General features: G+C 42.0%; 1 protein-coding gene across 4 annotated transcripts in view; it reads left to right on the top strand.

Moving 5' to 3' along the window:
- IGF2BP3 (insulin like growth factor 2 mRNA binding protein 3) overlaps positions 1 to 27,496 on the top strand; it is a 91,807-nt gene that overhangs the window by 50,823 nt on the left and 13,488 nt on the right. For 3 of the 4 annotated variants that reach the window (XM_016217017.2, XM_016217018.2, XM_016217020.2), the window contains exons 4-10: positions 6,096 to 6,147; positions 6,239 to 6,302; positions 13,956 to 14,237; positions 18,029 to 18,163; positions 19,393 to 19,515; positions 21,644 to 21,779; positions 23,509 to 23,634. In XM_016217017.2, coding sequence (XP_016072503.1) covers positions 6,096 to 6,147; positions 6,239 to 6,302; positions 13,956 to 14,237; positions 18,029 to 18,163; positions 19,393 to 19,515; positions 21,644 to 21,779; positions 23,509 to 23,634 — 918 coding nt within the window. The remainder of the gene's footprint in view (positions 1 to 6,095; positions 6,148 to 6,238; positions 6,303 to 13,955; positions 14,238 to 18,028; positions 18,164 to 19,392; positions 19,516 to 21,643; positions 21,780 to 23,508; positions 23,635 to 27,496) is intronic. The other variant, XM_016217019.2, reaches the window with a different exon arrangement.

Here is a 27,496-nt window from a genome sequence, read left to right as displayed (position 1 = left end):
AGGGTTTGGGGGAAGTAAATAGTTTAGAAGCAGGTGGTCAGAGGGACCCTAAGTTTATATTATTTGGAGTGTCTTTACAAATATTTCTGTTAGTAAAATATAGAACAAGTTAATGCTGGTTAATACCCTAATCGGAATAAGGTGTAGAGAAATATAGTACTTAGCACATGGAACATGGGAGTTGATAAAATCCTTTGCCTACCAAGTGATGATTGTGATCTTCCAACAAAGTATGTGTTAAACTGGTTTTAGTTTGTGTCATTACGTTTCAATTTAATTGTGTAAAGAAATGAGGCAGCTTAGTTAACCATGTGGTGAATAGTGTGGGATCTGATAGCTGGGGGATTACATCCTTTCTCCGTCTCTTAAGCATCTATGCTGTAATTTACCCATCTGTGAAATGGGATGTTACCTTGTGGGACTGTGTGAACTAAATGAGTTAAAATAGATCAGGCATTTGGGACAGTGCTGCTACTAGATAGCACCCAAATGTATCTCCCAGAAGTCATTACTGAAAGTCCACTGTGGTTGGAGAGGAGAAAGTGACGTTGTATGATGAGTGAGTCACACGGGCCTTCAGACACTCGTTGGGGATTTTGGGTGATACCCCAAATACAAAGGGAGGCTCTTAGCGTTTACAGTGTGTGAGTTGATTAGCTCAGCTGTAAAAAAAAAAATCAGTCAAGCCCAGCACTCTCCAGTAGAAAGATGATGCAGGCCACTTATGCAATTAAAAAATTTCTAGTAGCCACGTTAAAAAAAAGTAAAAGAGGTGAAAATTAATTTTAATAATATTTTGCTAAATCCAACATAGCTAAAATATTACAGTTTTAACTTGTAATCAATATTTTTAAACTTTCTTTGTTTTTTGTCTTCTAAGTACGGTATATATTTTACAATTAAGCACATTTCAAGTGCCCAACAGCCACACGTAGCCAGTGGCTGTCACACTCCGACAGTGCAGGTCTAGCTGTTACAAGAACAAGCAACTGGAAGCAAAAGGAATATGGGGAGACAGCTTAGGCTTGAGCTGCAGCAGGCCGGAGGGGGTGATGGAGCTTGGTCTAGTGGTGGCCGAAGAGAGAGCAGCTAGTAGGCCCAGAGCAACAAGTAGGAGGTCGCAGTACTAGGTGGACTTTTAATGTTGAGCTTCAGGAAGACGAAGGTAAAGTTATTCGAGTGCAAGATTTCTGACATATATCCATGGAAGCCAGTGTAATGATTAGGAATAGATTACTTGCAACACACCTGAAAAATAGTTCCATCGCTATGGTTAATAATCACTAGTCTAGTGGGAGAGTAAAGATCAGTGAAGAGATTGTAAGTGACATAGGTTTCATTTCCAGGATTAGGTAAGCTCAGGTGCTATGGAAACGGCACTTTCCCCACTCTCGAGGGTGTGACCGGAGCTTAGGTGTAGGGGAAGCACATTAAAGATTCTGGAAGAGGCAGGTTGTAGCAGAACACTGATGACCTCCTACACCGAGTTGCAGTTTCGACAATTTCTATTGGCATATGAAGCCACAGTAGAGAAGTAACTTCTAGAATGGGCGGGGAATGTCCTGCCTGCTGGCAGTGTACGGCTGAGTAATCATTTGGCCTGGCCCTGCCAAGGCCACTGTGGGAAGGACTCAAAATTCAATAAATCTAGGAACTTTATTCATAGCTAATTTTAAAGTTGATAATTTTGTATGGCCTGCGAATGATGTTATAAATGTCCAAATGGCCCTTGGCAGCAAAAAGGTTCCCCGCCCCTGTTGTAGCAGGAGAACAGTCATGGTGTGGTGGGCTGGAGGCAAGGGTGCCAGTTAGACTCCTGGTTCAGGTAGTTCAGAGGTGATGGGCCCCGAGCAGTGACTGTAAAGAATAACCAGTCAGCAGGAGGTTATCTGGAGAGCATGAGTTACTCCAGACCCATGGGGGATCAGCTGAAATAGCTAGTGTTTGGGGGATGGAGGTAGGAAAGCTGATCACGTGTGAGGCACAAAGATAGTTTTTCAACCATCTTTATTTTGGTGTTCCGGGTATGAATAAATTAGGCCACTGTATTGAAGAGGTGCATGAAGAAACTTTTGATTATGGGGATGGTTTCACGAGTACATACGTAATGGCAAAACTGATAAAATTTCATACAGTGTATTGTACTTTAGTAGTAATACTCCAAGGGTTAAAAAAAACCCCTAGGTGATTAGCTAGTATTATTGATCTTAGTTATTTTTAAGTTTTCTTGAGATATAATTCACATACCATACAATTCCCCCATTTAAAGTGTACAAATCCATGGTTCTTAGTATGTTCATAGATGTGTGCAAGCATCACCACAGTCCATTTTAGAACAGTTTCCTTACCTCGAAAGAAACCTTTAGCTATCACCCTTCCGCTCTCACCAGCCCTGTGAAGCCACTAATTGACTTTCTGTTTCTGTCGAGTTTCCTGTTCGGGTCATTTCATATGAATGGAATCCTGTAATATATGGTCTTTTGTGACTGACTTCTTTCACTTAATGTTTTTAAGATTCGTCTATGTTGTAGCATATATCAGTATTTCATTCCTTTATTTTTTAATTTATCTTTATTGTTGAAAGTATTACAGATGTCCCCCCTCTTTCCCCCATTGACCCTCTCCACCCGGTCCCGGTATTTCATTCCTTTTTATGGCTAAATAGTATTCCATTGTGTGGCTGTACCACATTCTGTTTGTTCCTCAGTTGACGGGCAATTAAATTGTTTCCACTTTGGGCTGTCATGAATGATCTAATTCTTTACCACTATATTAAGGAAAGTTGATAATCTTTACATTTAGTCATGTGATTCTTTCTTTGCTATTTATACATTTGGATGAACTTTTTTCTTTTAAAAGTGCTGGACATTTGAGATTTTTAAGTTTTAAATATATAAAAGAGGGGGATTCCACCAAGACATTTCCCCTGAGGCTTTGTTTTGGTAGCTTCTTTTCCTTCCAGTTGGAGTTAAAATTTACATAGCCATAGAGAAATGTTTTCTTTCTGGCTTGAGTAAAATAAATTCATTTAGGAATGAGAATTTCGGTTTGTTAAGAGATTGTGGAAATGTTGGGAATGTGCAGTGGAAGTATTTTGGTTTTTGTTTGTTTTTACCATTAAAACAAGGCTGTTTAAAAGAAACATTTGTGGTTGAGCTAGATGGGAGAAAAGACAAGACATTCTAGGAACTGAGAGGCGGCAAGGACCTAGGGGTGGGTGGTTTATGCGACAGATAACAGGAGCGTTTGTCTTTTCTTCCTACTTAAGGCAGGCTGAGTCAAAAGGGCAGAACCTATTAAGAAGAAGTTGGCATTTACTTGGGGAGCTCAGTGGGCTGGAGCCGCAGGATACAATTCTTCACACAGCACGTCAGATGCCTTCCCAGTAGGTTAAAGGAAAACTCTACTTGGCACTGCTCACTCATTTGGGGGTTGGAAACCCTTCTGGGATGTGTGAATTAGATTGGGCTCTTGACAGTCTCTCCCCTGTGTCTCCGTTGTGACTAACCCCAAAACTTGTGCATAAAGTTTTGAGTGAAGACCTCAAAGACCCATTGAACTCCATCTCCGGTGTCAAGGTACAAGCCCCTAGGTTGTCTCGTTAACTTGTCCTCAACTAGGTACCAAGATAGATGCTGGACCTACTTTTATTTTAAGGATTATTGTTTGTTTGTTTGTTTTAGAGATAGGATTATTGAAGTATAATTTCCATACAGTAAAACTCACCATTTTTAGTGTATAGGATTATAGTTTTGAAATTTTTCCCCAGAGATTTTACACACGATAGTTGATCATCGGTAGCATTTATTATTACTTAGGAATAGAATGTTTAGCTCTATAAGCAATTTTGTTTTGAACATATTAAACTTTATACGGTATATGCAGTGAAAATTTCCTCGATTTTTTTAAGTTAAAATTTTTCTTGTATCATTTATTTATATGCCTGTGTGTATGGATATATGTATATATTTACATATAGATATATGTATGTATTTGTGCGTGCATATGTGTAAATAAATGTGTATATAATTTATACACATTTGGAGAACATTAGTTTCTTTAGCATTATTTTTGCAGGTTTAGTCAACATTGTTTATAAATTTCTCTATAGTAGTAAAAGTTAAAGAGGTATAAGCTAAACAATGTGGAGAGTAATGTATTTAATTACTGAACAAACAGCTTTTAGGAAGAATTAAGAATGATGTTTATTTAAAGTAATGTATTAAATTGGCAGTTACCCCCTCCCTACTCCCTACACCTCTCCTCCATCAGCACCATCTCCAAGGCCCCTGCACACCCCTTCCCCTCAAGACACCCAAGTCTCTCTAAAGCCCTACTATTAGAGTGGCTTTCATTGAAAAGTTAAATTTTAAATGGTAGGTGAAACTTCCCTGCTGCTTTAATTACTGAAGATGGAATGAATAAAAGTACTTTGTTAGAGTTCTATTAATTTACATAAAAAACATTTTTGGCATTGAAAAACTTTTGTTTTAAAAATATAAGTAGGTTACTTTTTTTTAGATTTTTAAGGCATTGCGTCTTGCATATTACCTCGTTGGGTGGCATTGTAAGAGGTTTCCTATTTCTTTGCCTTTATAAAATATGTCTGTGATCAGTAGTACGTGCATGTCAAATTCACCTCTGAAACAGGTAACACTATTGAAAAGAGTGCCGTTCCTAATAAGCTAGACTAGACTTTCCCCCTGAGAAGTATTTACTTATGAACTATGTAAATGTCTTTCTGTGCCAGTACATTCTAGGTGCCAGGGACAGTACAGTGAACAAAAAAAATTCCTGTTCACGTGGATCGTTCATCCTCGTGGCTGAGACAGACAAATGAAGTGATGTGTAGTCAGTTAAATGCTCTGAATGAAAAATTAAGCTTTATGTCTTAACAGCAGCTGTAGAGACAAAGATTAGTGTGCTTCTATTAATAGGCCCCATTCAAAGGAAATTCACCCTGTCTAAACTTCACTATGAAAAAAATGCAATGATTCTGCTCACAAATAGGTTTTAACCTTATTTAAAATGGAAAAAAGTAAATTAAAAGCTCATTCTCAGACATACCTGGCTGTAGATTTCAAATTGGAATCAGTAGACAATATAAAAACCTGAAAGATACCACATAAGATAAACATTCCTTTAGAAGAAATTGCTTAAAGTATAGTAAGAAATTACCATAAACATTTATTTGGTGTGTTTCTCAATGGTTTACTGTGTTCTGGGGGCCAGAAAGCATTCTCAAGGGAATCTCCTTCGAATTTTGCAATTAAATTAATGAATAATCGGTTTCCTATAAATTAATAGAAACTTAATTTTGTTTTACTTTTCAAGAAAAACTTTTTATAGTTCTTGGAAGCTAAGGACATTTGGGTTTGGTTCATACTGATGAGATGGACACCCGCAGTTCACAATATGATAAAATTTAGTTACTGTTTTCATGGTCCCTCATTAGAGTAACATGCACAGTGTAATAATGCAGCTACAGGAAAGGTGGTAAAAACAGACAGCTTCAAGTTGTACGCTTTCCAGCCTAGAATAGATTTAGAAATGTTCACTGCTTTTTAAAATATTTTTTCCTAATATTGATATGCCACTCAGCTTCGCCTCTAGTTAGACTCCAGGTAGAATGTCAGCTGTGCTCTCCCTTCATTTTGCTAGCCTGCCTTGCGAGTCGTCTGTTCTGATACACCCCGTAGAGCTATAGAAGGAAGTTCTTGAAAAGGAACATCTTAAAGATGAAACTCAGGCCCTTGTCGCATGACTTTGTATACAGGGAGGAAGTGCGTTGGTGTATGTATGGAAAATATACATACTTCCTTCGCCTCCCGCTCGGGAACCGGGCGGCTGGCTCTCGGCCCTGCCGAGCTGCTCAGCTCTCGGTTTCCATCCACAGGAAAGGAGCTTCGAGCCAGGGACCTTGGGAGAGGCAGGAGAGAGGCCCCCGCTCTACTATAGTCCCAAACCCCAGTTAATTTTTTTTTTTTTTTTGCCTCTTTTCCATCACAGTTCTTTGTGATTTTCAAACATATTTCTGCCCTTGCTGATACCTTGGGAAACTGAAAATTTGTAATTTTCTCTCCCCCTCCTGATAGGTGCTGGATAGTTTACTAGTCCAGTATGGAGTGGTGGAAAGCTGTGAGCAAGGTACATGTCTCCTCAATTGCTTTCAAATTTATAAAAGGAGGGGAGTAAAAAGAAAACTAACTTTTTTATTCTCCTTTTTCCCTCCCTCTAGTGAACACTGACTCGGAAACTGCAGTCGTAAATGTCACCTATTCCAGTAAGGACCAAGCCAGACAGTAAGCAGTTTGAAACTTTTTATCTATATGTAACAAGTAGGTTAAGTATAGTACTTATATTTTGGCCTAGTGGATACCAGAAATAAACTTTATTTTGCCAGGTCTGACCCTGCAATTTTTTTAACATTTAAACGTATATTAAGAATTTGCATCAGTTATACGTTTTATTACCCTTTCAATATATCTTTAATGCCAGTTATTGGTGGATATACGAAGCTGAATTATATTCTATTTGCAAAAAGCTGTGGACCTGGGTATCATCAAATTACATTAAGAATTTTTTTCCTTATTGTTATGATACGCATATTATTGCTGTTGTGTTCAAAGTTGGTAAGTTGGTCATGTGTTAAACTAACAACAGTGTTAAATGCTGTTTTCTTGCTCCTTGATTTTTCTAATGATTACTGTTGTCATTTAGGAGTGTGCAGACATTGAACCCATGTAATCTGCTTTTAGATTGGTGGGGGAAAAATATTCCAATGCAATGTGAAGGCTGAACTTTACTGGTCAAAACATCTCCCTTAGGAAAAGACACTTCTCTAGGCTTGGGAGTGGTCTAAGGAACTGATTGAGCACTAGAGAGAGAATGAGGGTCCCACAAATGTCGTGCTTGCCGTGTGTGCTCAGATGGCAAACAGTGGCACGCGAGGTGCCCAGCAGCGCAGACCGAGTGTGGGCAGACCCGGGCCCCTTTGCCTCCAGACAGCGCAGGCCGGAGCGGCGCGGGCCCCGAGCCCTCGGGGAGAGGGGGGCCGGCTGCGGGGGCCTGTGAAGGAAGGCAGGGCTGGGAAGCAGGTGGGAATTTGCACTGCACAAATGGAACTTTAATTTTTAAATTGGTCATACACACGCGGTTCAGAAATTTAAAGGTCCGAAGACAAATATGGTGCAGGTCTCCCTCCAGGTAGTTTCCTTGGAGATGAGCGCATGGAAGAACAGATATATGTGTATTTTTTTCCTCCTCTGTACACAAATGGTACCATAACATTTGCGTGTTTTGTACATAGAAATCTTTATAGCTGCATAGAATCTGATTGAATATAGATGACTTAGTTCCAAATTGGATGCTTGGTGTATTTTGAGTCTCTTGCAGTTATGAACAAGGCTGTAGGGCAGTGATTGTCAACCTTTTCCATCTCATGGCACACAAACTAATTACTCAAATTCTGCAGTACACACAAAAAACCCCCACCATTATATTTTTTGCTGATTTGACACAAAAAAAAGGGTATAATTTTGACTCATTCACATTGGATGGCTATTGTAGTGCTGACTGGTGTCATTTTTTTATTTGACAATCTCAGGGAAAAGAGGCCATTGCCCCTGACTAAATACTCAGGTATTGCATGTTTTAAAAACTTGCGGCATGTAGATTAAAAATCGCTGCTGTCGTGAATCTCTCTTTGCACGTCATTTCGTATGTGTATGAGTATAGATGCAGATTAAATTCTTAGAAGTAAATCTGAGTCAAGATACTTGCGCCCTTTAAATTTCTGTCAGCTCTTGGCAAGTTGTCTTTGCTAGAATTTGAACGAGTTTAAATTCCCATCAGCACCGTGTGCATTTGTCCTTACTCCCTCACACAGGGCTTTATCAGGCTTTGCTGATCTTATGGGTGAAAAGTAGCATCTAATCATTTCACTTCATTTCCCCTTTTTTTTCCTCCTAAAAAATGAGTGCGGCTTCTGAGATTCACTTTTAATGTTTTAATATGACACTTTTAAGATGTTTTAAAAAACTATTTTTCCTTTTGTTTGTATCTTTCATATTTTAAAAATTAACAGTTTGTATGAGGTTTTTGGACATCTTAGGAATTGTCATGTGAGTGGTAAAACTGATTTTTTTACAACCTTGATTCTTCAACCGTCTTGTGTAAGAGGGAAGAACCGAAAAAATGCCACATTTTATACCCCAGATCGATTGGGGGTTAAGAGTGAGGGCAGTGAGAATGCAGAGGCCCTGCTTGTCTTATGGGCCTTAAAAGATCTACAGTAAGAACTGGTACAGCCAACTCTCTGCTAAATGGGAAACATGATAAACCCAAGGATATTTGGAGGTTGTCAGAGATCTGTCCTGGTTGTCTTGTTTGAAAATGTATGTGAGGATAGCTAGCTAAAGGGAAAATGCTTAATTTAAGTTATTTAGTCTTATGGAGAATGTTTGCTGGAGACATAACCCACATAGTTTTGGACTTGAGTAGGAACTGGGTGACATTTAGCAGCCCCTCTGCTCCAAGCACCGAGAGCACAAACAGGAAGGGTGGACTGCTTAGTCAAGGCAGAATTACTGCTGAAAACAGTCCTAACCCTCCAGCAAACAGAATGTGGAGACATTTTATTTTAGTTCTACAAGTGTTAGAGATTGGTAGGGTCCTGATCCCAAGGACAGAGGGAAAGACTTAGGAATTTGTAATTTCGGTAATTAGGTAGCCTAAACAAATAAATTGGGCATTTCAGTGAGGGAAATGGTCTTCACATCTCTTATTCTAATAGTTGATCAGTTATCATTTAATGAATAGCAACTCTAGTGACCAAGACTTGCCAATGAATAAAGTCAAAATTCCTGTCCTCAGGGATGTGCCTCCCGGTGGTGAAGGAGTATTTGGGGAGGGATCACCTGATTTCAATTACTGCCCAAGTTGAGTTTCCTTATAAGAATGTTGGGTTTTCTCTCCCCCAAAAATTCCAAAGAGCAAAGAGAATTAGAAAATAATTCAGAGAAAGTTAATAGATTTGAAGAATGGAAAAAATCAGTCTTATGATACAGTGTTATGAAAATTTTCGAGTAAGTTTAAAAAAAGAGACGGGGAGTACATTCTCATTAAAAAAGATGGGGGGTAACCAGTTTTATGTGAGAGGCATTGGATGTAGTGGAGAAAGCATGGCCTCTGACTGTAACCTTGACCTCTCTGAGCTTCAGTTTTCTCAGCTACAAAATGGGGATTGACAAGAAACAAATACGTTCATTCATATAGGCACACATTTGTAGAAAAACAAGCTTATCAAGTGGCCAGGCATAGGGGCACCCAGGAAATAGTAACTCTTGCCCGACCCATTGGATCTGGGCTGCTGCTAGAGCAGCTTGAGGGGGAATGCTGGTCCCTCGGGGACATGTTCCACTGAGCCCTGCAGGCTTGTTCTCTGGGCTCTGCACAGCCATCTCCTGCCCACACTAATGTGGAGCGATTGCTCCATGCCCTTTCCTGGCAGCCCACTCACAGCTTACCTCTTCAGGTCCTGAGGGCCGAGCTGCTTCTCAGTTGAGGTCTTTGTTTTCCATAGCATCTGATACTTGGGAGCCGGTGTATCTGGGATGTGCTTGTGCAGGTGTAGGTAGAACAGGGAGGTTTAGAAGATGCATTCCAGAGTCCAGTTCCATGGAACGGGCTCTGTGCCACCACTTTTGGCTGTGACTTTGGTCAAATTAATCTTAATTCACACCCACCTGTAAAATGGGAATAATTATAGTTCTTAGTTCATGAGGCTGTCGAGAGAACCTGCGTAGTGCTTCCAAGACACTTACCATAATACCAGCAAGGACTCTAAAGTTAGCAGCCATTAAGCATTTCTCACAGTTTTCATTGCTGTTGATGATACCCTGTTCTTCAGTATATTTCATTTCAGATAGTGACTGGCCACTGGTACTCAGGAGTTAGGGACCTAGTTTAAAGGCTTTTGTGGCTGCCTCTTTTTGTTACTTAAAGCTCTATAAGCACCACTTTTAAGAAGATTGATTGCTCAGTAAGGCCGTCTCCAAGACAGAATTTAACATGGAAATTCCTGCCACCTTGTGGCTAAGAAAAGTAAAAGGTTAAGAGTAATACATTACTAGGAAATACATACTTGTTTTAACTTTGTCTCAGATTATTAATTCATTAAAATAATGAGTAAAAATAATAAAGAAAAATAAATCATTAAAAACAGAAGTATGTATTTAGTATCGCCAGTTCCTTGGAGCAAGAGAGGCCTGGGCCTCTGGACACCTGTTTCCTTTGGCGATGCTCAGATACACTGTCAAGGATGGACATTGCTCACTGGAGGAATTGTAATGTGTGGCAAGGAATGTTTAGAATTCGCAGGCATTTAGTTTTTATACTTTTTTCCCCTTAGGCTTATTTCTTATACTTATTTTTTGTTAGGGAATCAGAATATAGTTTATTTATATTTTGAAGCTATCATTGAAGACCCTCCTATATCAGTTTGAAGACCCTTATCAGGCACACGCTGCTGTGGTTAGAAGTGTTTCAAACAACTTGGCTGGTGGCTAAGGCGAGGCAAGTCACCCTTAAACTTTAAAAATATGTAAATAGAAGATTTATTCTGGAAAACTAAATAACAGATAAAGCGGTGAGACAAAGGAATTTCTTGCCATTCAGAGATAACTGTGTTAAATTTTCCTTCAAGTTTTGTAGACTTTGTCCCATGTGTCATAACTTTGAAAATTACAAAGCTCATTCTGCGGAGTTTTGTGGGTTGACTTTCCATTAACTATATGTATACTGTTGGTAATCTCTACATAGTATTTCATCCCTACCGCAGTCTACGTATCCAGCCCTCTACTGTGCATCTAGGTTGCTTGCAGGTGTGTGTGTGCGCTCATGTGCTTTTAGAATCAGTTTAATTGATGAAGCCCTTTGTAGGTAAATCTTTGGCTTTGTCCCTAATTGTTTCCTTAAGATGCATCCCTGCAGGGGTGTCGCCAGGCTTTCAGCAGTTATTACCGAGTTGTATGTCTCAACCTCTTATTCTTGGTACAGGCAGAAAACTGAATTGTATGACTTTTCAGTAATGGTTAAGACTCACTTTATTAGAACCTGTGCTACATACAGCAGTGAGGTCCTGAAGAAGAAACGGGACATTTTAGACATAGACTTTCGGAGTTGAAAGGGATCACAGATCTAATCTCTGCATTTTGTCGGTGAGGAACCTAGCACCAAATAAAAAAATGACCTTGTTTCGAATGACTATCTAATTGGTTGAAACTTATGCAGTTCCAACTTTCTATAAAAAATATACATCATAAATATTAATAAGATTTCTCAGTGGTTGTCTTCCTTCAGAAATAAGCAACCTATTTAATGCCCTTAATCCCCATTTCCCTTAAGGAAAAAGAGAAGGAGAGAGCAGGGAGTCACAGGTTAACTTAAGGCCCTGTCGTCAGGATGTTGGTAAAGTAACTTGTGCCGTGTGCCTGCTGTCACCCTCTGAAGCTTATGAAAAGAGTGCCCTCTGACGTAGAAATCACACGGGAACATCCCAAGATATATTGGGGGGGGGGGAGCGGAACAAAATCACGTGCATCATGATCCCAGTTGGGTTAGGTACTGCGCACAAACGTGCGAATGTGACCAGGGAGAGAACCTGCCTGTTTGCAGAAGTTCCCGAGGTCAGCAGTGAGTCTGGGAAGGCTCTTGGAGGGTTTGGCGATGGTGCAGGAATATCCTCTGCTTCGCGTTTCTGTATGACGTGGCGATAGGCGGTCGTCTGTGCGCTAGGCACTGCGGGGCGGTGATGTGAGGGGGTGAAGTGAGAGGGGCGGGCAGGCTCCTGGGCCCCGAGAACATGCGTCTGCTTGTCTCGGCCTGAGTTCCAGCTCCATGCTTTTGGTGCCCTTTTTTGGCGGTGGGCTCATCTGTTTTCCACCCTCCTGTTTCCATCTAAGTCAGAAATGGAAAGATCTCCACGTGAAGGAAGCAGTATGGGAACCTGAAATGACCACTAGCTAGAGAGAGACCGTCTCATGCCTGTTTTTCTTCACCTTCCTGGGCTGACCTCAAAGCCCATTGGGACAGAATCTGAACAGAGAATCTGAGTAATGTTAGGGCAAGTGTGGGACCTTTCTTTGTTTTTAATTTTGTGTACTTGGGAGTGTGTATTATTAAGAGTATGTTTATGTGTGCTTTTGATGTATCTTCTCTGTCAAATTTTTTATTAAATTCTCCACTTTTAAAATATTTAGGTAAGTTTTAAAAACAACAGTATGGGTAAATCTTATAAACATGGTAAGTAAAAGAGGCCAGACGTGAGTGGCTATATAACATGTATATTAATATATACTTATTTATATAGATTTTTAAGACAGGCAAAATCAATCTGTGATGCTCGAAGTTTAGGGGAGGTACTGGTGGGGCTTCTGGGGCGCTGGTATGTGTTTATCTGGATTTGGGTATATGCATGTTTACCTTATGAAAACTCATTGAGATAGACTCTTAAGATTGGGTACTTTCCATAGTAACATTGAAAACGATAAAACAGTAAAGCTCCTCTCAGAATAGAGAGATGGATAGGTGGGTGGGTGGATAGATAAGGTAGAAAATAGTTTCATTTGCCTTTTTGGCTCATCACCACCCAGGCCTCTCTGTCCCAGTTCAGATCATAAACTCCAGGCCAGCGACTGCTGTTTTCTCAGCGACTGGCTCATAATAGGTACTGAGAACTTATGGCGTGATTATCCTGAGTATTAAATTCCACCAATCTCCTGTGAGTGGTTTAGAGAGATTTGTCCTTTGATGCTTAAGGTGTTTTAATATTTATATTTTTTAAGAGTATGAAATGAGGGGGGTATGTATTTCTAACATCTTTTCCCTTCTGATTTAGAAAGACTAGCCTGGACAAGGACTGCCCACTCACTTCCCTTCTGTTTGAGTAATAGTCAACATTACCCAAATATTACCTCTTGGGTAATAGCTTAATCAAGAGTTTCAATTGCAGCATTATTTATAGTAGCCAAGGTATGGAAACAACTTAAGTGTCCATCAGTGGGTAAATGGATGAAGAAAACCTGATGTATATATTATACACACACACAATTGAATAATATTCAGCCATTAAAAGGAATGAAATCTTGACATATGCAATAGCATGGATAGACCTTGGGGACATTATGTTAAGTGAAATAAGTCAGGAAGAGGTTAGACAGAGAAAGACAAATACTAGGTGATCTCACTTATATGTGGAATCTCTCCCTCAAAAAAAGTCATACACAAAAACAAGATTATAGACTCAGAGAACAGATTGGTGGGCATCAGAGGTGGGGAGAGAGAGAGAGAGAGAGAGAGAGTGAGTGAGTGAGTGTGTGTGTGTGTGTGTGTGTGTGTGTAATGGGTGAAGGGAGTCAAAAGGTACAAACTTCTATTTATAAAACAAGTAAATCATGCGGATGTCCTGTGCAGCATGGTGACTGTAGTTCACAGTACTGTATTGCATATTTGAAAGTTGCTAGGGGAGTAGATCCTAAAATTCTCATCACAAGAAAAATATTCTGTAACCATGTATGGTGACGATGTTAACCAGACTTCTATGGTGATCACTTCGCAATATGTACAACTATCGAGTCCTTACGTAGTGTACCTGACACTGATGTAATGTTGTGTGTCATCTACACCTCAGTAAAAATGTTTGATGATTTTTAATTTTTTTTCCTACTTTCATTGGTAGATGGCAAGTATGTTCCCTTGGGAAATTTGTTGGTCTTCTGTGTGCGTGTGCGCGTGTGTTGGGGTGGGGTGTGAAGTGTGTTCTGGGCCACCTGTTCTGTGGCTTTATTCACGTTTCGAGCCAACAGTCCCGAGTGGAAGAGATGGGCATTGCTTTGCCGGCAGGTTTGTTACAGAGCCGGTTTCTCTTTCCGCCCCTCGCCCTTTGGCGCTCCCAGAGCTTTAGACAAACTGAATGGGTTCCAGCTGGAGAACTTCACGCTGAAAGTGGCCTACATCCCGGACCAAATGGCCGCCCAGCAGAGCCCGGCCCAGCAGCCCCGAGGCCGCCGCGGGTTTGGGCAGAGAGGCTCCTCGAGACAGGGCTCTCCGGGATCGGGGTCCAAGCAAAAGCCCTGCGACCTGCCTCTCCGCCTGCTGGTTCCCACCCAGTTCGTTGGAGCCATCATAGGAAAAGAAGGCGCCACCATTCGGAACATCACCAAACAGACCCAGTCCAAGTGAGTACCCCGAGCGCGCGGTGGGCGGGAATGTCCCCCCGCATCGTAGTAACCACGTATGTTGTCTGGTGCTTGTTCTTGTGAACGTGGCCGTGATCCCTTCTAGGACTTGGGAATCCCGAAAAACCTTGCGATTTTGATGTCTTAGTGTTTATTTTATAAAAATGGGCTAAATCTTACTCTCAAAGGGGACCCCACATTTTTACACATTAATGGAAAACAAATGATACTTAATCCCCTTGGGATGGGAGAGGACCTGGTGAACTAAAGGGCAACTTCTAGGCTATTCACTGCTCCCCAAACCCCTGCCGATACCTGCCTTTCTGTTTTTGGAAGTAATTTTCCGGGTCCAATACAGAGAAAGTTCTTCAGTCTTGCTTTACTCGGGTAAAGAATCGTTTGGCCTGTGGTGCAAGTTTATCTGATTGCACCATGTAGTCAGAATGGCTCTTTCTTCAGGATCTTGGTTGGGAGTTTTAACTTGCAGATTTTAAGGGACTGGGAGATTCTTGGCCCAACATTGGAGCTAATTTTTCAGGAGCAGAAAGCAGGCGTTGTGTGTTATGATCTACCACTGTGCTGAGCACGTTGCCTGATACGTAGGAGGCTCTTGTGCTTGGCAGATGAGTGAAATGTAGCTCCACTGCATCGCATGTTACTTGCTTTGCCTTATTAACCATTCTGTGATGCTGCATGTGGCCTTTTTGACCCAAGGAAGCTTGGCGGTGGACCCTGTCCCCACCCTAGCTTTGTGAGGTGCTACTGGGCACATCTCTGGGACGGCTGCTGCCGTATTTCCTGAGGAGCTGAGTGTACTCTAGTGGGAAGCGGCTGTGTACAGACGTCTCCTGGGTGGGTCACTCTACACCAAGGGGCTGGGGTATGGCCTTGAGCCAGCTACAGAGGTGGCTGTGAATTATTTTGCTTTTTAAATTTAGTAAGGATTTCATTTCATTTCATGTGGTCCAAGGAACTAAGGGGAGAGTCTTTTTCTGGAAGTACAGCTATGGTGCCGCGTTTGTTCCAACAGGCCTCAGAGGATTTCCATATTCATCACGGGCACCGGGCCTGCATTGAGCTAGCTGACTGATCTCTCCTGCAGAACCAGGGAACTGTGTTGGTGGCGGTGGCGGGCCACTCCGCCTGCAGAGTGACGTCTCGCCCTGCCTTCCCCTGCTTTGAAGCAGGAGATGTTTGGAGTTGGGTACCTTTGTGCAGAATGAGTGGCCTTGACCTCATAATGTAGGGCGTGGGGAAGACAGTTGAACCATAGCCTTGATCAGTTTTAGTGTTAAATTTGCCTGGTTTTAATTTTTAAATTGAAGGGCCTCTTGCCTCCCTCGATTCAGCATTACCTGCAGAAACTAATTATGAAATGGTTTTCCTTCCTGGTCGCTTGGCAGATTAGAGTTTCTCCTTTCAATGCTACTCATGTCCTTGTTGGAGGAAAAAAGCTTCTGTGGCTTAAATGGACCTGTCTTATCTAAGGCAGGAAGATAGTGGATGGAGAGGGAAGGGAAGCGAGTTTTGTTTTATGTGATGATTCATTTGCAGAGCTCTGCCAGTTGAATTCTTGTCTTCGAACTAGTCATGACCAGGTCCTGTGTTCCTGGACCGGCCTCAGAGGGTTCCCCCGATCTGGAGAGCAACGTTCCCTTCTCTCCGAGGATCAGCGTTTAGTGATCCTCAACACAGTGAATGTTGGAAGCAAACTGGAAGGGGAGGGAGTTTAGCATATCTTGCCTTCTAGAAGATAAGGGATGCTTAGGGCGACTGGGGATTTCTGAATTAGTGGCTGGAAAAATGGTTCCTGGGATTGTGGTTCCTAAGGTTGGACTGTTATCTGAGGTACTGTTTTTAATTAGTTAGTTCTAGTTAGCTCTTATTTGTTTCATTTCTACATTGCCCATATTTTTAACGATAGGTTTTGCTTCTGAAATATGTCTTCAGTTTTAAACCAACGTTTAGGAAAATGAAATCCAAACCTCGATTTTATTGGCAAGATGAAGTGGCCGTTCTCATGGGGAGGGATTGAGTAGCTCTTTGTCTCTAGTGTTTGAGTGGCCAGAGGGCTTCAAAAATATCTCATTTTCTCTGAACACAGTTTTTTGGATAGTTGGTTTTCTTTCTCGTACCTTTTCAACAACAGCAGACTTATTTTTGCATTTAATTCAAAATGTACATGTATGCAAATGAAAAAAACAAGAGCTACCCTTCCTCTCACCTCCTGCTGTAGCCGTTGTGAAGTTGGAAGTGTATCTTTATAGGATTTGTTCCTTGTATCTACTAACAAGTGTAGCTTAAAGGAGAAATCTCATCATGGTATGTATTATATATATATATTTTTAATTCCCACCCGAGGATATTTTTTCTGTTGCTTTTCAGAGAGAGTATAGGGGAAGGGGGGGAGAGAGGAAGAGAGAGGGAAAGAACATCAGTGTGAGAGAGACACATCGATTGGTTGCCTCCTGCATGTGTCCTGACGGGGGCCAGGGATCGAGCCTGCAACGGAGGCCTGTGCCCTTGACGGGAATGGAACCCTGGACCCTTCTGCCTGCGGGCCGACGCTCTAACCACTGAGCCAAACTGGCTAGGGCGTATTGTATTTTTTCATGGATGGTCACGGACCTCTTACAGTGTTGGTGTCTGTAATTATACTATGTTTTTAAACAGATCTGTGATATACTCTTTTTTAACCATCTCTTCCTGGTAGGCCTTTTAAAGATAATCCCAATTTTCTTTCTACTACAAATAGTGCTACAGTGACTATTCCCGTGTTAGTGGTTTTCGCCCAGGGGCGACCCCCTCCTGGACATTTGGCAGTGTCTGGAGACATCTTTGGTTGTCACAGCTGGAAGAGGGAATGTGCTACAGGTATCTAGTGGGTTGAGGCCAGGGATGCCCCTGAACACTCTGCAGTATACAGGACCCGACAGCCACCACAGCCAAGAATTGATCTGGCCCAAAACGTCAGTAGGGCTGAAGGTGAAAACACCACTCTCGGCGCACACGTGGGGCTACATCTGTGATGTTACAAGAAGTAGAACTCGAGTGAAAAGGTGATAAGCATTTTACCTCGGATAGGTCCTGCTAGTTTGTTCTGCACTCCCACCCAAAGTGTGGCTGTGCCCAGTTTACCCATCTTCTTGCCATTGTATCTGTCAAAATATTTGCAGGTCTGGCAGAAAATACACCTTATTTTAATTGGTGTATATAATTACTAGTGAGGCTTGACATTTTGCATTAATTGACCATTTGCGTTTCTCTGAAGTAGAATTGCCATCTCTTTGGGTTTTGCTGTGGACTTTCCTCTATGAAGGAGGCAAAATGTGGGAAGCGCCTTGCGAAAGGAAGCAGTGAAATGTGTCGTCCGATGAATAGAGAGAGAAGCCTGTGTGGAATAAGAGTTGGACCTGGCTGTGGGACTCCAGCTCCTGCCCTCTTGGCATGCTGTGCAGTTCCTGTTTGTTTTAAGCAGAAGAAAGCCTTTGTCTAGACCGAAGCTCTTTGACGTGAGATGTTTGTTCTTGGCCATCAGAAAGGAAGCTTGAAGCAGATACAGCCGGGGCAGAATGAAACGATGTTCCTGCTTGGTCAGATTCAGGAGAGAGAGGAGAGAGTTAAAATTCATCTCCTAGGCATCCCCTTGACAGTTATCAGGAGCTTATGCTCTTGAGGGAAGTGACTCATCCTCTCTGCCCAGAAGCCCTGACTTGGGGGTTGGTCATTGTAAACTCTGTGTGAACACGAGCTCACAGCTCTCGTTTTCTCTCTCCTGTGCCCACCCCAAGAATCGATGTCCATCGTAAAGAGAATGCAGGCGCTGCTGAGAAGTCCATTACTATCCTTTCTACCCCTGAAGGCACCTCTGCGGCTTGTAAGTCTATTCTGGAGATTATGCATAAGGAAGCTCAAGATATAAAATTGTGAGTAACGAGGGTGAGCCTGTGGAGAGGTTGACATTCGTGCTGTTTTGTTTTGAATTTCCATGACACGGTTCTTGAGGATTGCCAGCAAATGCCCAGAGTGCGGTCCCGATGAGCTCCAGTGGTTGGCACTGTTGATTTGGTTGTAAAGCATAAGTCCTTAAAATATTTTCATTTGTGCTCAGCATGGGATGAGGGGTGGTAATGAGGGAAGTCCGGCTGCAGGAGGCGACTGGGGGACATCAGCCCACCTAAGGTCCAGGAAGTATCCCTGGGATTTACCCGACGCAGGGCCCAAGTCCTCTCTCCTTGACTTTGAGCTCCCTGGGGCTCTGTTTTACTTTCTGCCCAGCCCCACCCTGCAGCAGCTGGGAGTGCAAAGGTGGGGCAATCCCTAATCTTGTGCTAAGAGTAACTGGGGATCTATTTGGGTATTCCAGGCTGGAGCTCTTAACGGTCTTTTCCGCAGGAGGTTTGAGTGGAGGTCGGGGTTGTGTGCTAAGCAGAATCCAGAGTAAGGTGCTAGAGTTAGCCCAGGGACCTGACCTCCAGTGTTTAATTTGTAGGGACCTTTAAAATATAGTACATATATTTTAGTTATAAGGTGTTAAGATTATAATTCTTTTTTGGTATAGAGAAAAATAAAGGAAAACCCCACCACCCAGATAACCCCAATGACGTTTTTAAACAGTGCTGTGTGTATGACTCGGAAATTTAGACAAGTGCAGAATGAAATGTGAAGAAGCCTCAACCCCTTTCCTGCTCCTACACCCCCCCCCCCCCCCCCGAGCGTAACCACTGTTGAGTTTCTCATTTCCTTGTATAAATTGTGCGTGTGATGCCAGGTATGTGTTTTAAAATTTATACTAAAACCGCACTCTCGCATGTGTACCCTGTGTTCTGGTGTTGGGGGTTAGGAATAGGAATTTGAATAGGAGCTGCTGTCAGAGCTAACAGACTCCATCACTGGAAGATAGTCTCTGAGATGAGTAAAAGGAAACGGTTTTTAAAAATTAACTTCTATCCAAGTACTTGTTAACGTTTTTTACGCCCTCCATTCATGCATTGCTGGAATGTAGGCTGATGGTCAGCCAGTTTTAAACTCTACCTGGCATAATGTTTCCTATATGAAGGTGGGAAGTAAGTGTTTAATGAACTCATATTGTCTTTTTACTCAAGAATAGGTTTACTTACCTGATTTCATGACCATTTTAAAAATTTATTTACAGCACAGAAGAGATTCCTTTGAAGATTTTAGCCCATAATAACTTTGTAGGCCGTCTTATTGGTAAGGAAGGAAGAAATCTTAAAAAAATTGAGCAAGACACAGCCACTAAAATCACGATATCTCCGTAAGTGCCGCCTTGCTTTCTTTTGAATTAGAAAATTTTCAAAGACAGCTTCAGCTGTAGGTAACACATTAAGCATAGCTTGCTTGTCCCATTGGACGGCTGTCAGCGCTAGCTACACCGCCTTGCTTACACTTCATTTTTCAAACTCAGGCCACTGTCTACTGGCTGTTTCTAACCCGTATCGAACGCATTCTCTGTTCCCACTGGAGAGGCAGGGGGCACTGAAAGCTTTACATTCATGTTTCCTAGATGAAGTTTTGGTCAAGTTTTCTGGACACATACTCCCCAAATGTGTATATAGAGCCCAGTTTATTATCCATTGATGTGTAAGAAATTATCCCAGCATTTGATAGCTCACAATGGTAAACTATTGGTCACCTACTTTCTATGGGTCAGGAATTCAGGAGCAGCTTGACTGGGTGGTTTTGCTCTGGTCTCATGTTGATGACAAGTCAGTCCTGGATGTTGGTGTGAGGCCTCAGCTCCTCACCACTGGGGCTGCTTCACGGGGCTGCTCGGGTGTCCTCAGGGCAGCTGCCTCCTTCCAGAGCAAGTGTCTGAGAGAGCTGGACAGAAGCGGCAGTGATTTATAACAGCCTCAGAAAAGTCACACCCTACAGTTACAATTCAGTGTGGGAGAGGAGTGCCCGTCCCTGGGGAGGGGGTCATCTCGGAGGCTGGCTACCACACCTGGGGGCCACAGATGCTCTGGAATGATTTGGAAGGGTTTTCTTTTTCTGAGAGTGACTATCCCTAGTTTCCATCAGAGCACCTGCGAGAAGAAAAGGTGGGAAGAGAGGTATGGACTAGGGCAGTACTGAGGCACAGGGCGTTTGTGTAGCAGGGGTTTTCAAAGGAGGTGGCAAGGAAGGAGAAAGTCCTGCTTGATTTTCAAGAAAGGGAAAAAACCACAAAGTGGTAAATATTATAAACGATCCTACCCTGTCTTGGAGTTTATTCTCAGAAAGGGGAGGGTTTTAAGTGAAAAAAAATCTTAAAAGCTATTCTAGAAGCAGCTATTTTAAAAACTAATATAAAAGCTTAGCAGGGGTGAGGTGGGTTGAAACCAGAGATTAGAAACACACTTCTTTGAGCAGTCTAAGGCAAATAGTGTGTGTAGGTGGTAACATTTTTAGCAAGTTGGATAAAAAAAAGTAGTAGTATCCTGCTTACCTTTCTCAAGTTTAGCATGAGGTATTCTGCTAGTCATTAAGACGAGAATTTTAACTGGGAAAATGAAGGAGAGCTGTACCCGTATTCCATGTCCTTCCGATCTATGTGCTTATTTTCCATCGTAAGTGGCCCCACCGCTTTCCCTCTTAAGGCCGTGGACTGGCTCAGGCGTTGGTGGCCTCAGATGCCAGTGAGTGGCCTTGAAGCTTCAGCAGGACCTAGGTCGAGCAGGGAGTTTCTGAACATTGCTGCAGCATTCTGATTCTTTAGTTGTCTAAATGGTCATCCAGGGACCATTTTTTAAATTTAGTTAAGATGGGCTGAAAAATTTTTTAAGAACACAAAGAACTGAAAAATGAAAATAAAAAGATGGACTGGTTTATATTATTTCCTCCAGCCTACTTTGATCTAAATTCTAAAATCACGGGCAAAGAGGAAGTTTATACACATGAACTCTGGTTTGTCTTTTTGGATCATTTCCATGCTTGTTCCTTGCTCGGTGACCCAGAAAATGCAATTGCATGAGAATGCCAGTTATGCCTAGAATTGGGCAGTGCAGACTAGGGACATACTTATTAAAGGTTCTGTACATCAGGTTCTTGGTTTCTGCTAAAACTATATCCCTCCAATCATTTTTGTATTTCACTGTTAAATTATGAAACCTTAAGTGATCAAGAAGTACACTATGTTTGAAACATGAGCTCTATTAAACCACGTACACCCAGTGATTTTTATTGAGAATGTGGGAGAGGAAGTGTTTTTTCTCCTGTAGCTTGTAGTTCTTGGATTCGAGTCTTTTGGGGCTACCCATTTTTCATCGTGTCGAACCACCCACTTTTACATATTGCCAGCCCCCACGGTGGGGTTTTAATTACCATATGTGGCTGAACTGTTACTAACCGTCTTCCTCCCATAATGTCCATTCTCTTTCTGTCCCCCCTTTTCCGATCTGCAGATTGCAGGAATTAACGCTGTATAACCCGGAGCGCACCATTACCGTGAAAGGCAGCGTGGAAACGTGTGCCAAGGCCGAGGAGGAGATAATGAAGAAAATCAGGGAGTCTTATGAAAATGACATTGCTTCTATGAACGTTAGTGTTAATACGAAGGGCCTGTCTTTATTTTGATGAAGTTAAAAGATGTTTTCAGTTGCATTGATATGATTTCTTTAACGGTGTCATCATCAGATGTAGGCTCTCAATGGTTTTTAGCGCCGTAGGGAGTGCCCTGGGAAGACACAGGCTTTGACAGTAGGCTTGGCTAGCTCTGTGATCTCAGCAAATTATTTAGTCTCTGAGACTTAGCTTCTTTATCTGTGAGGTAAAGCTAATAACCTACCTTAGAAAGGTTAATATCTCCTGCACAATGTTAATTTGAGGGAAATTAGTATAGTAGGAATATGGGCTTTAGAAGTATGTGAGCTGGGTTTGAATCCCAGCTCACACTTTATTAGCTGCAGCTCCATTCTCTTGGGCAACTTACTTGGTCTTTCCTGAGCATCAGTTTTCTCTTCTGTAAAATGGGGCTACTGGCTACATTGCATGCCTATTAGAATTACAGTAGATAACAGTGCCTGTAAAAACTATTGTTATGAATACAAATTTAAAACTTGATTACTTGGAGATAAAAATAATCTGTGTAGTGCAACTAGGACAGTGAATTGTCGACATTCCTTAATGGGTGGAATGGTGCTCATGATGTCACATTTATAAAGTTCATCTTGAATTTTCAAGAAAATGATTGAAAAGAAAATTTCAATTGGGCCTGTCATCTGAAACATTATACCTAAAGGAAGGGAAATGTAAAGATGTAAAGATGTTATTAGCTTTGTGAGAAGAGCTTAGAATGCTAATCGCTTTAGTCCACTTGACTGCCTTCCTACCTGCACGTTCTCACTGCTCATCCAAATGTTGAAGTTAACTGGGAGTAAATCCAACTCCATGGGCCTTTTAAAAAAATTCTCCAGTATGCTCACGTCTCAACTCTCTGATCTCCACCTTACTTCCTGAACCCTTATAAAATTAAAGCAAAACAAAGTCCCTTTCTGGCTTCTGGATCCACTCCAAAGATAAGTTTAGTTGTAATAGTTACATGCGGAAAGGACCTGATTTCCGAAGGGCTCCACTTTGCTTTAGGCCTTTAGACCCATGACTGCCAGGTTTTACCCAGAAGTAAAGATCTCTTAATAGCTCGTTCTCTATGGCTGGGTTGTTTTTCAGTGACCAGACATTGTTTGCTTCTTTAAAAGTTTGTGTGTGTTTTTTTTCAATTGATGATTTAGAGAGGGAGGAAGAGGGGGAGAGAGATGGAAACGTCAATGATGAGAGTCATCGATTGGCTGTCTCCTGCACGCCCCCTACTGGGGAATCCAGCCCACAACCTGGTACATGCCCTGACCTCTTGGTTCCTGGGTCTACGACTCTCAACCGCTCAGCTACACCGGCCGGGCTGCTTACTTCTTTAACTAATGCACAGTTTTGTGTGTATGTTTACCGAGCGCCCACAGTATAGAGAACATACTTGTCTGAGCACCGCGAGCTGCGTGTGGGGGACAGGAATGCTGTGCTCCCTGCCTGAGAAACAGCGTGGCTTCAGATCAAGGAGGCAAACAAGCACACGGATTTTAAAACACCAAGAAATATAAACAGATATAAACTATCTGCTCAAATGTGGTCACAGGAAACATCTGCTTTGTTCTACAATTTGTGTCAAGTGATTTTCTTTAACTAGGCAAGAGGTCACAATCTGAATATTGTCACTTATAAATGCTTACACTTGGTCTTTTAACTGTAAAATGAAAGGACTTTTTTACCATTGCAGCTTCAAGCACATTTAATTCCTGGATTAAATCTAAATGCCTTGGGTCTGTTCCCACCCACTTCAGGGATGCCACCTCCCACCTCAGGGCCCCCGTCAGCCATGACTCCTCCGTACCCCCAGTTTGAGGTAAGATGATGTGCCTTGGCTTTCTTCATGGTTGAGCGGGACACAGGCTGTTACCTTCGAGTAGTGTGACGTGTGATGTTTTCTGGGGGAAATCCTAATATAAAACCTGGTTGCCATGTGATCTGGAATTAGTTTAGAGCCAGCACATGCTTTTTGGCCCCTTTGTAGACACGGGAGTTATTACTTTTGGTGTTTTGGGGTGATAGAGTTGTCAACATGTGTTTTCAAAGGTCAAAAGTTTTAAATATTGAAGAAAAGGATTTTTAAAGGCTTCCTTCATCTTTAACTTCACCTGAAAGTTAACTGCTTTGAAAGGTCAGTAAAAACTGGACATGCTTTTTATTCTCATGGATTGTTTGTACTTTTTGAAACTATGAACTCACATACTTTTGTGCATGTGTTTGTGTGCCAATGTTAAATAGCTTTTATTTTGTAAACAGGTTATTAATAAATAAACCTTTTTATATTTGCTTTTTAAGAATAGCATCTTTCCTGAGGTCAGAAATAGAGACGACCAGGGATAGTATGAAAATGATTGCAGCATAGTAGACACCTTGTCCAATAATTCTTTTTGAAAGTAGTTCATAAGTCATTTATGCTATCACTGATAATTGGGGGTAGACGGTCATGTGAAATAAAATGAACATTCTAGAATCTTCCTTCATGCCTTTGTTTTTACATCTCTCCCTTCTGTTTGATTCTCTTATCATTCAACATTGTGAGTGGTACCTCCTGTGCCAGTTTAGGGAAATGTCCGGGTGGAATAGGCTGGGGGTTGGTTCCATTTCACCCGCCTAGAATATGTGTAGGGGAAAGCGCCACTGGAATTGTACTGAGCACACAGGTCACTGAGACTGTCCATATTTTATCCCTTTAAGAATGAGAATTTCCCCTGCCTGTCCCTGAAACCACCACACTGTTGGGTGTGCTTAGCTTTCGCCCTCTTTCTAGGGTGTGTTTCTGCCTTTACTGTCAGCAGCATTTGTATCTTCCCTGCAACTCTTCTGCCACTGCAACGGGTTTGGGCCTGGAAACCGCATGACAAAGCCCATTAATCTAAGGCCAGGCCTCAGAAGTCCGGCTCCACGTCGGGTGTGAATAGACTCATCTCTTCCCCTACAGCTAGTCACGTGAGGCAGCCCATGTGTTTGCACCTTGATGCTACGGGGGCAGGTGGAAGGAGCCCTGGAGGTGAGAGCCCAGCTCTGCCCTAGGTTTGTGTCATAGGTCAGCCTCCTCTTTGCTTTCTCACCTGCACAGTGGACAAACTGAACTAGGTGAATAATCTCTAAAGACTTTCTTTTTTAGGTCAAACATTTTTGGTTTTTAAAGACTTCAGTAATATAAAAAGTTTGAGGAGAGAGTAAAAGTGAGCCTAAAATAGGAATCTGAGAGTTTAAGGACCTAGCCTCTAAATGCCTCCTAGTATCTCTCTTACAAACAGGTGCCTTTGTCATAGACTGAGGTTAGGGCAGATGTGTCCTGATAGTTTTGTGTAAAATGACATCTTCTGTGCTGTAGAAGCGCTCATCTAACCTACCTTTCTGCTAGCTGCCATCGCCTAGCTTTCTCTTTGGGCAGGTCACTTCTCTGCTCCTCACTTCCCAGTTTGTGAGGTGAGGTGTCACTTCAAATCTTTTCTCTCCCTCTCTGCTGGTTGCATGTCATGTTTCAGTCACTGAAGCCTCTCGCGTCATGAGTGGCAACACATCAGAACATTCATGGACATCATCAAAATTCCTGAATTGAGTTGTTAGGTCTCTAGTTTTTAAATATTCAAGTAAAAGATACGAATATTCTCTGGGTTTATTCAGTTTTCTGATTATACAGTTCTGTGTATTGGGTTTCTATGTTAAAAAATTTATTGTTTTAAGCGAAGGGAGATCATATTAAGAACTTCTGAAGCACTTTTACAATTTTAAACGTCTAAGTGGCTTAAATAAATAGCAATTTATTTTAAGAATGGGAGGAGGAGGTCAAGGGTCTCTTTTATTTTATTGATTTTTTTTAGAGAGAGAGGAAAGGAGAGGGGGAGAGAGAGAAAAACACTGATCGGTTGCCTCCTGCATGCACCCTGAGTGGAAATCAAACTGGCAACCTTTTGGTTTCTGGGATGACAACCAACTGAGCCACACTGGCCTAATGATCTTTAATGACTGAGCCAGGAGTAGACCCGAGGAGGATCTCACTGCAATTAGGTGGTCTTTGGTTCTCCTGAGATTTTAAAACAAGTATGTGCAATTAGAGGCAGCCAATGAGAACAGGAAAAGGTGCAGAAGCTGCCAGCAGGAAAGGTAGAAACACTTCGAGGGCAACAGCTCAGACGCCAATGCCTGGTGGTTTCCAGGGCAGGAAAAAGACATCCTCATTCTCAAAGGGGTAAAATGTGGGCAGTCTTAGCAGTCCATGCTCTCTGCGAAATTCCAGTGGGCATTGTGCTCTTCACGTATTCTAGGCAGTGATTACGTGGAACCCCAACGTCAAACAGGACATCTCCAACTACATTTGGTGTACCGGGTACCCCCTAAAACATTAAATGCTAAGAAAAAGGGCAAATCTGTCTACCTAGCCGGAAAGGGCATTTTTTTGCTGAAGATGAGTTTGATCTTGCAATTTTTCTATAGATTTTAACCTACTGGTAACTTCATCTCTCTCCATCTTAGACCTCAAAGAATGTCAGGAATTATCCATAGAACTTAAAAGTGGAAGGAGACATATTTTTGTAATCTACCTTTTTCTTCAAAATGGGAAGAAATCTTTGCTTTTGTGGGTTTTAAAAAGGGGTGCTCAACAATTGCCTTTTCCTCTCACAAGTACAAAGGTGGACAGTCCTCTCTTGGATATTTGGTATATATTTTTACAAACTTTGTAATTATAGTTTGTTATTAATGAGAACATTGCACTACTGTCAGCTTTTCTCCTTAAGGACATTCACCTTGGTGTTAATCACAATCTCATCACTCTTCAGAAATTTGGCATAACACTGTTATTTAACATGTAGCCCATGTTTAAATTTCCAGTTACCCCAATAATGTCCTCTCTGTATCTTTTCAGTAAGGAACCCAATCAAGGACCTTGCATTTGGTTGTATTGTCTTTTGCCTCCTTTTTAAACAGCACTGCACCCCTTCTTCCCCCCTTTCTTATGGTATTGACAAATCCAGGCTAGTGGTTTTATAGAATGTTCCCCATTTGGATTTATTGGCTGCCTCAGATTGGGCTCACATCATACCTTTTATTGGAATATCTTGTCACATTGGGAAGCAAGTGGTGTCAGCGTGTGTCATTATTGGTCATGTTAAGTTTGATCATATGATTAAGGCCAGGCCTGTTTGATTTCTCCACTGTAAAAATACCTTTCCCAGTTGTGATTAAGAAGTAACCAGCAGTACTTTGAGACTGTGTGAGTATCCTGCTTCCTAAGTCTTTCACCCAGTGGGTTTAATGTCCATTGCTGACATTTGCCCAAATCATGTATGGTATATCGTAATGTCTCCTTTTACATTTATTAGTTGACAGTTTTCTGTAAAAGACAGCTTTCTCTGATCTGTACCTTAAGGGTGGGGGGTGAGGGGGTGTTGTTAATTATATTAGAACTTCCCCAGACCTTTTGCATTAGAATCCCCCCTACCCCAGGCCCGGGGTGGGGATTAGGGGTGAGACCCAGGCGTCATTATTTTGGAAAACTCCATAGATGACTGCAATGTGTAGCCAAGGTTAACAACAGCTGCTGTTGCTTAACTGGTTAAGAACCTGTGCCCCACCTTGGACGTGAATGAATCAGAATCTCCGTAGGAGTCGGTGGAGGCTCAGGAACTTGTGGTGTGGGCATCAGGAGCTTTTTGTTACCCATTCATTTTCAA

Source organism: Miniopterus natalensis, chromosome 10 (assembly GCF_054644295.1).
Source record: "Miniopterus natalensis isolate mMinNat1 chromosome 10, mMinNat1.hap1, whole genome shotgun sequence".
NCBI classification, from domain to species: Eukaryota; Metazoa; Chordata; class Mammalia; order Chiroptera; family Miniopteridae; genus Miniopterus; species Miniopterus natalensis.
Note: the sequence above shows the minus strand (reverse complement) of the source record. Positions and strands in the feature narration are given on the sequence as shown.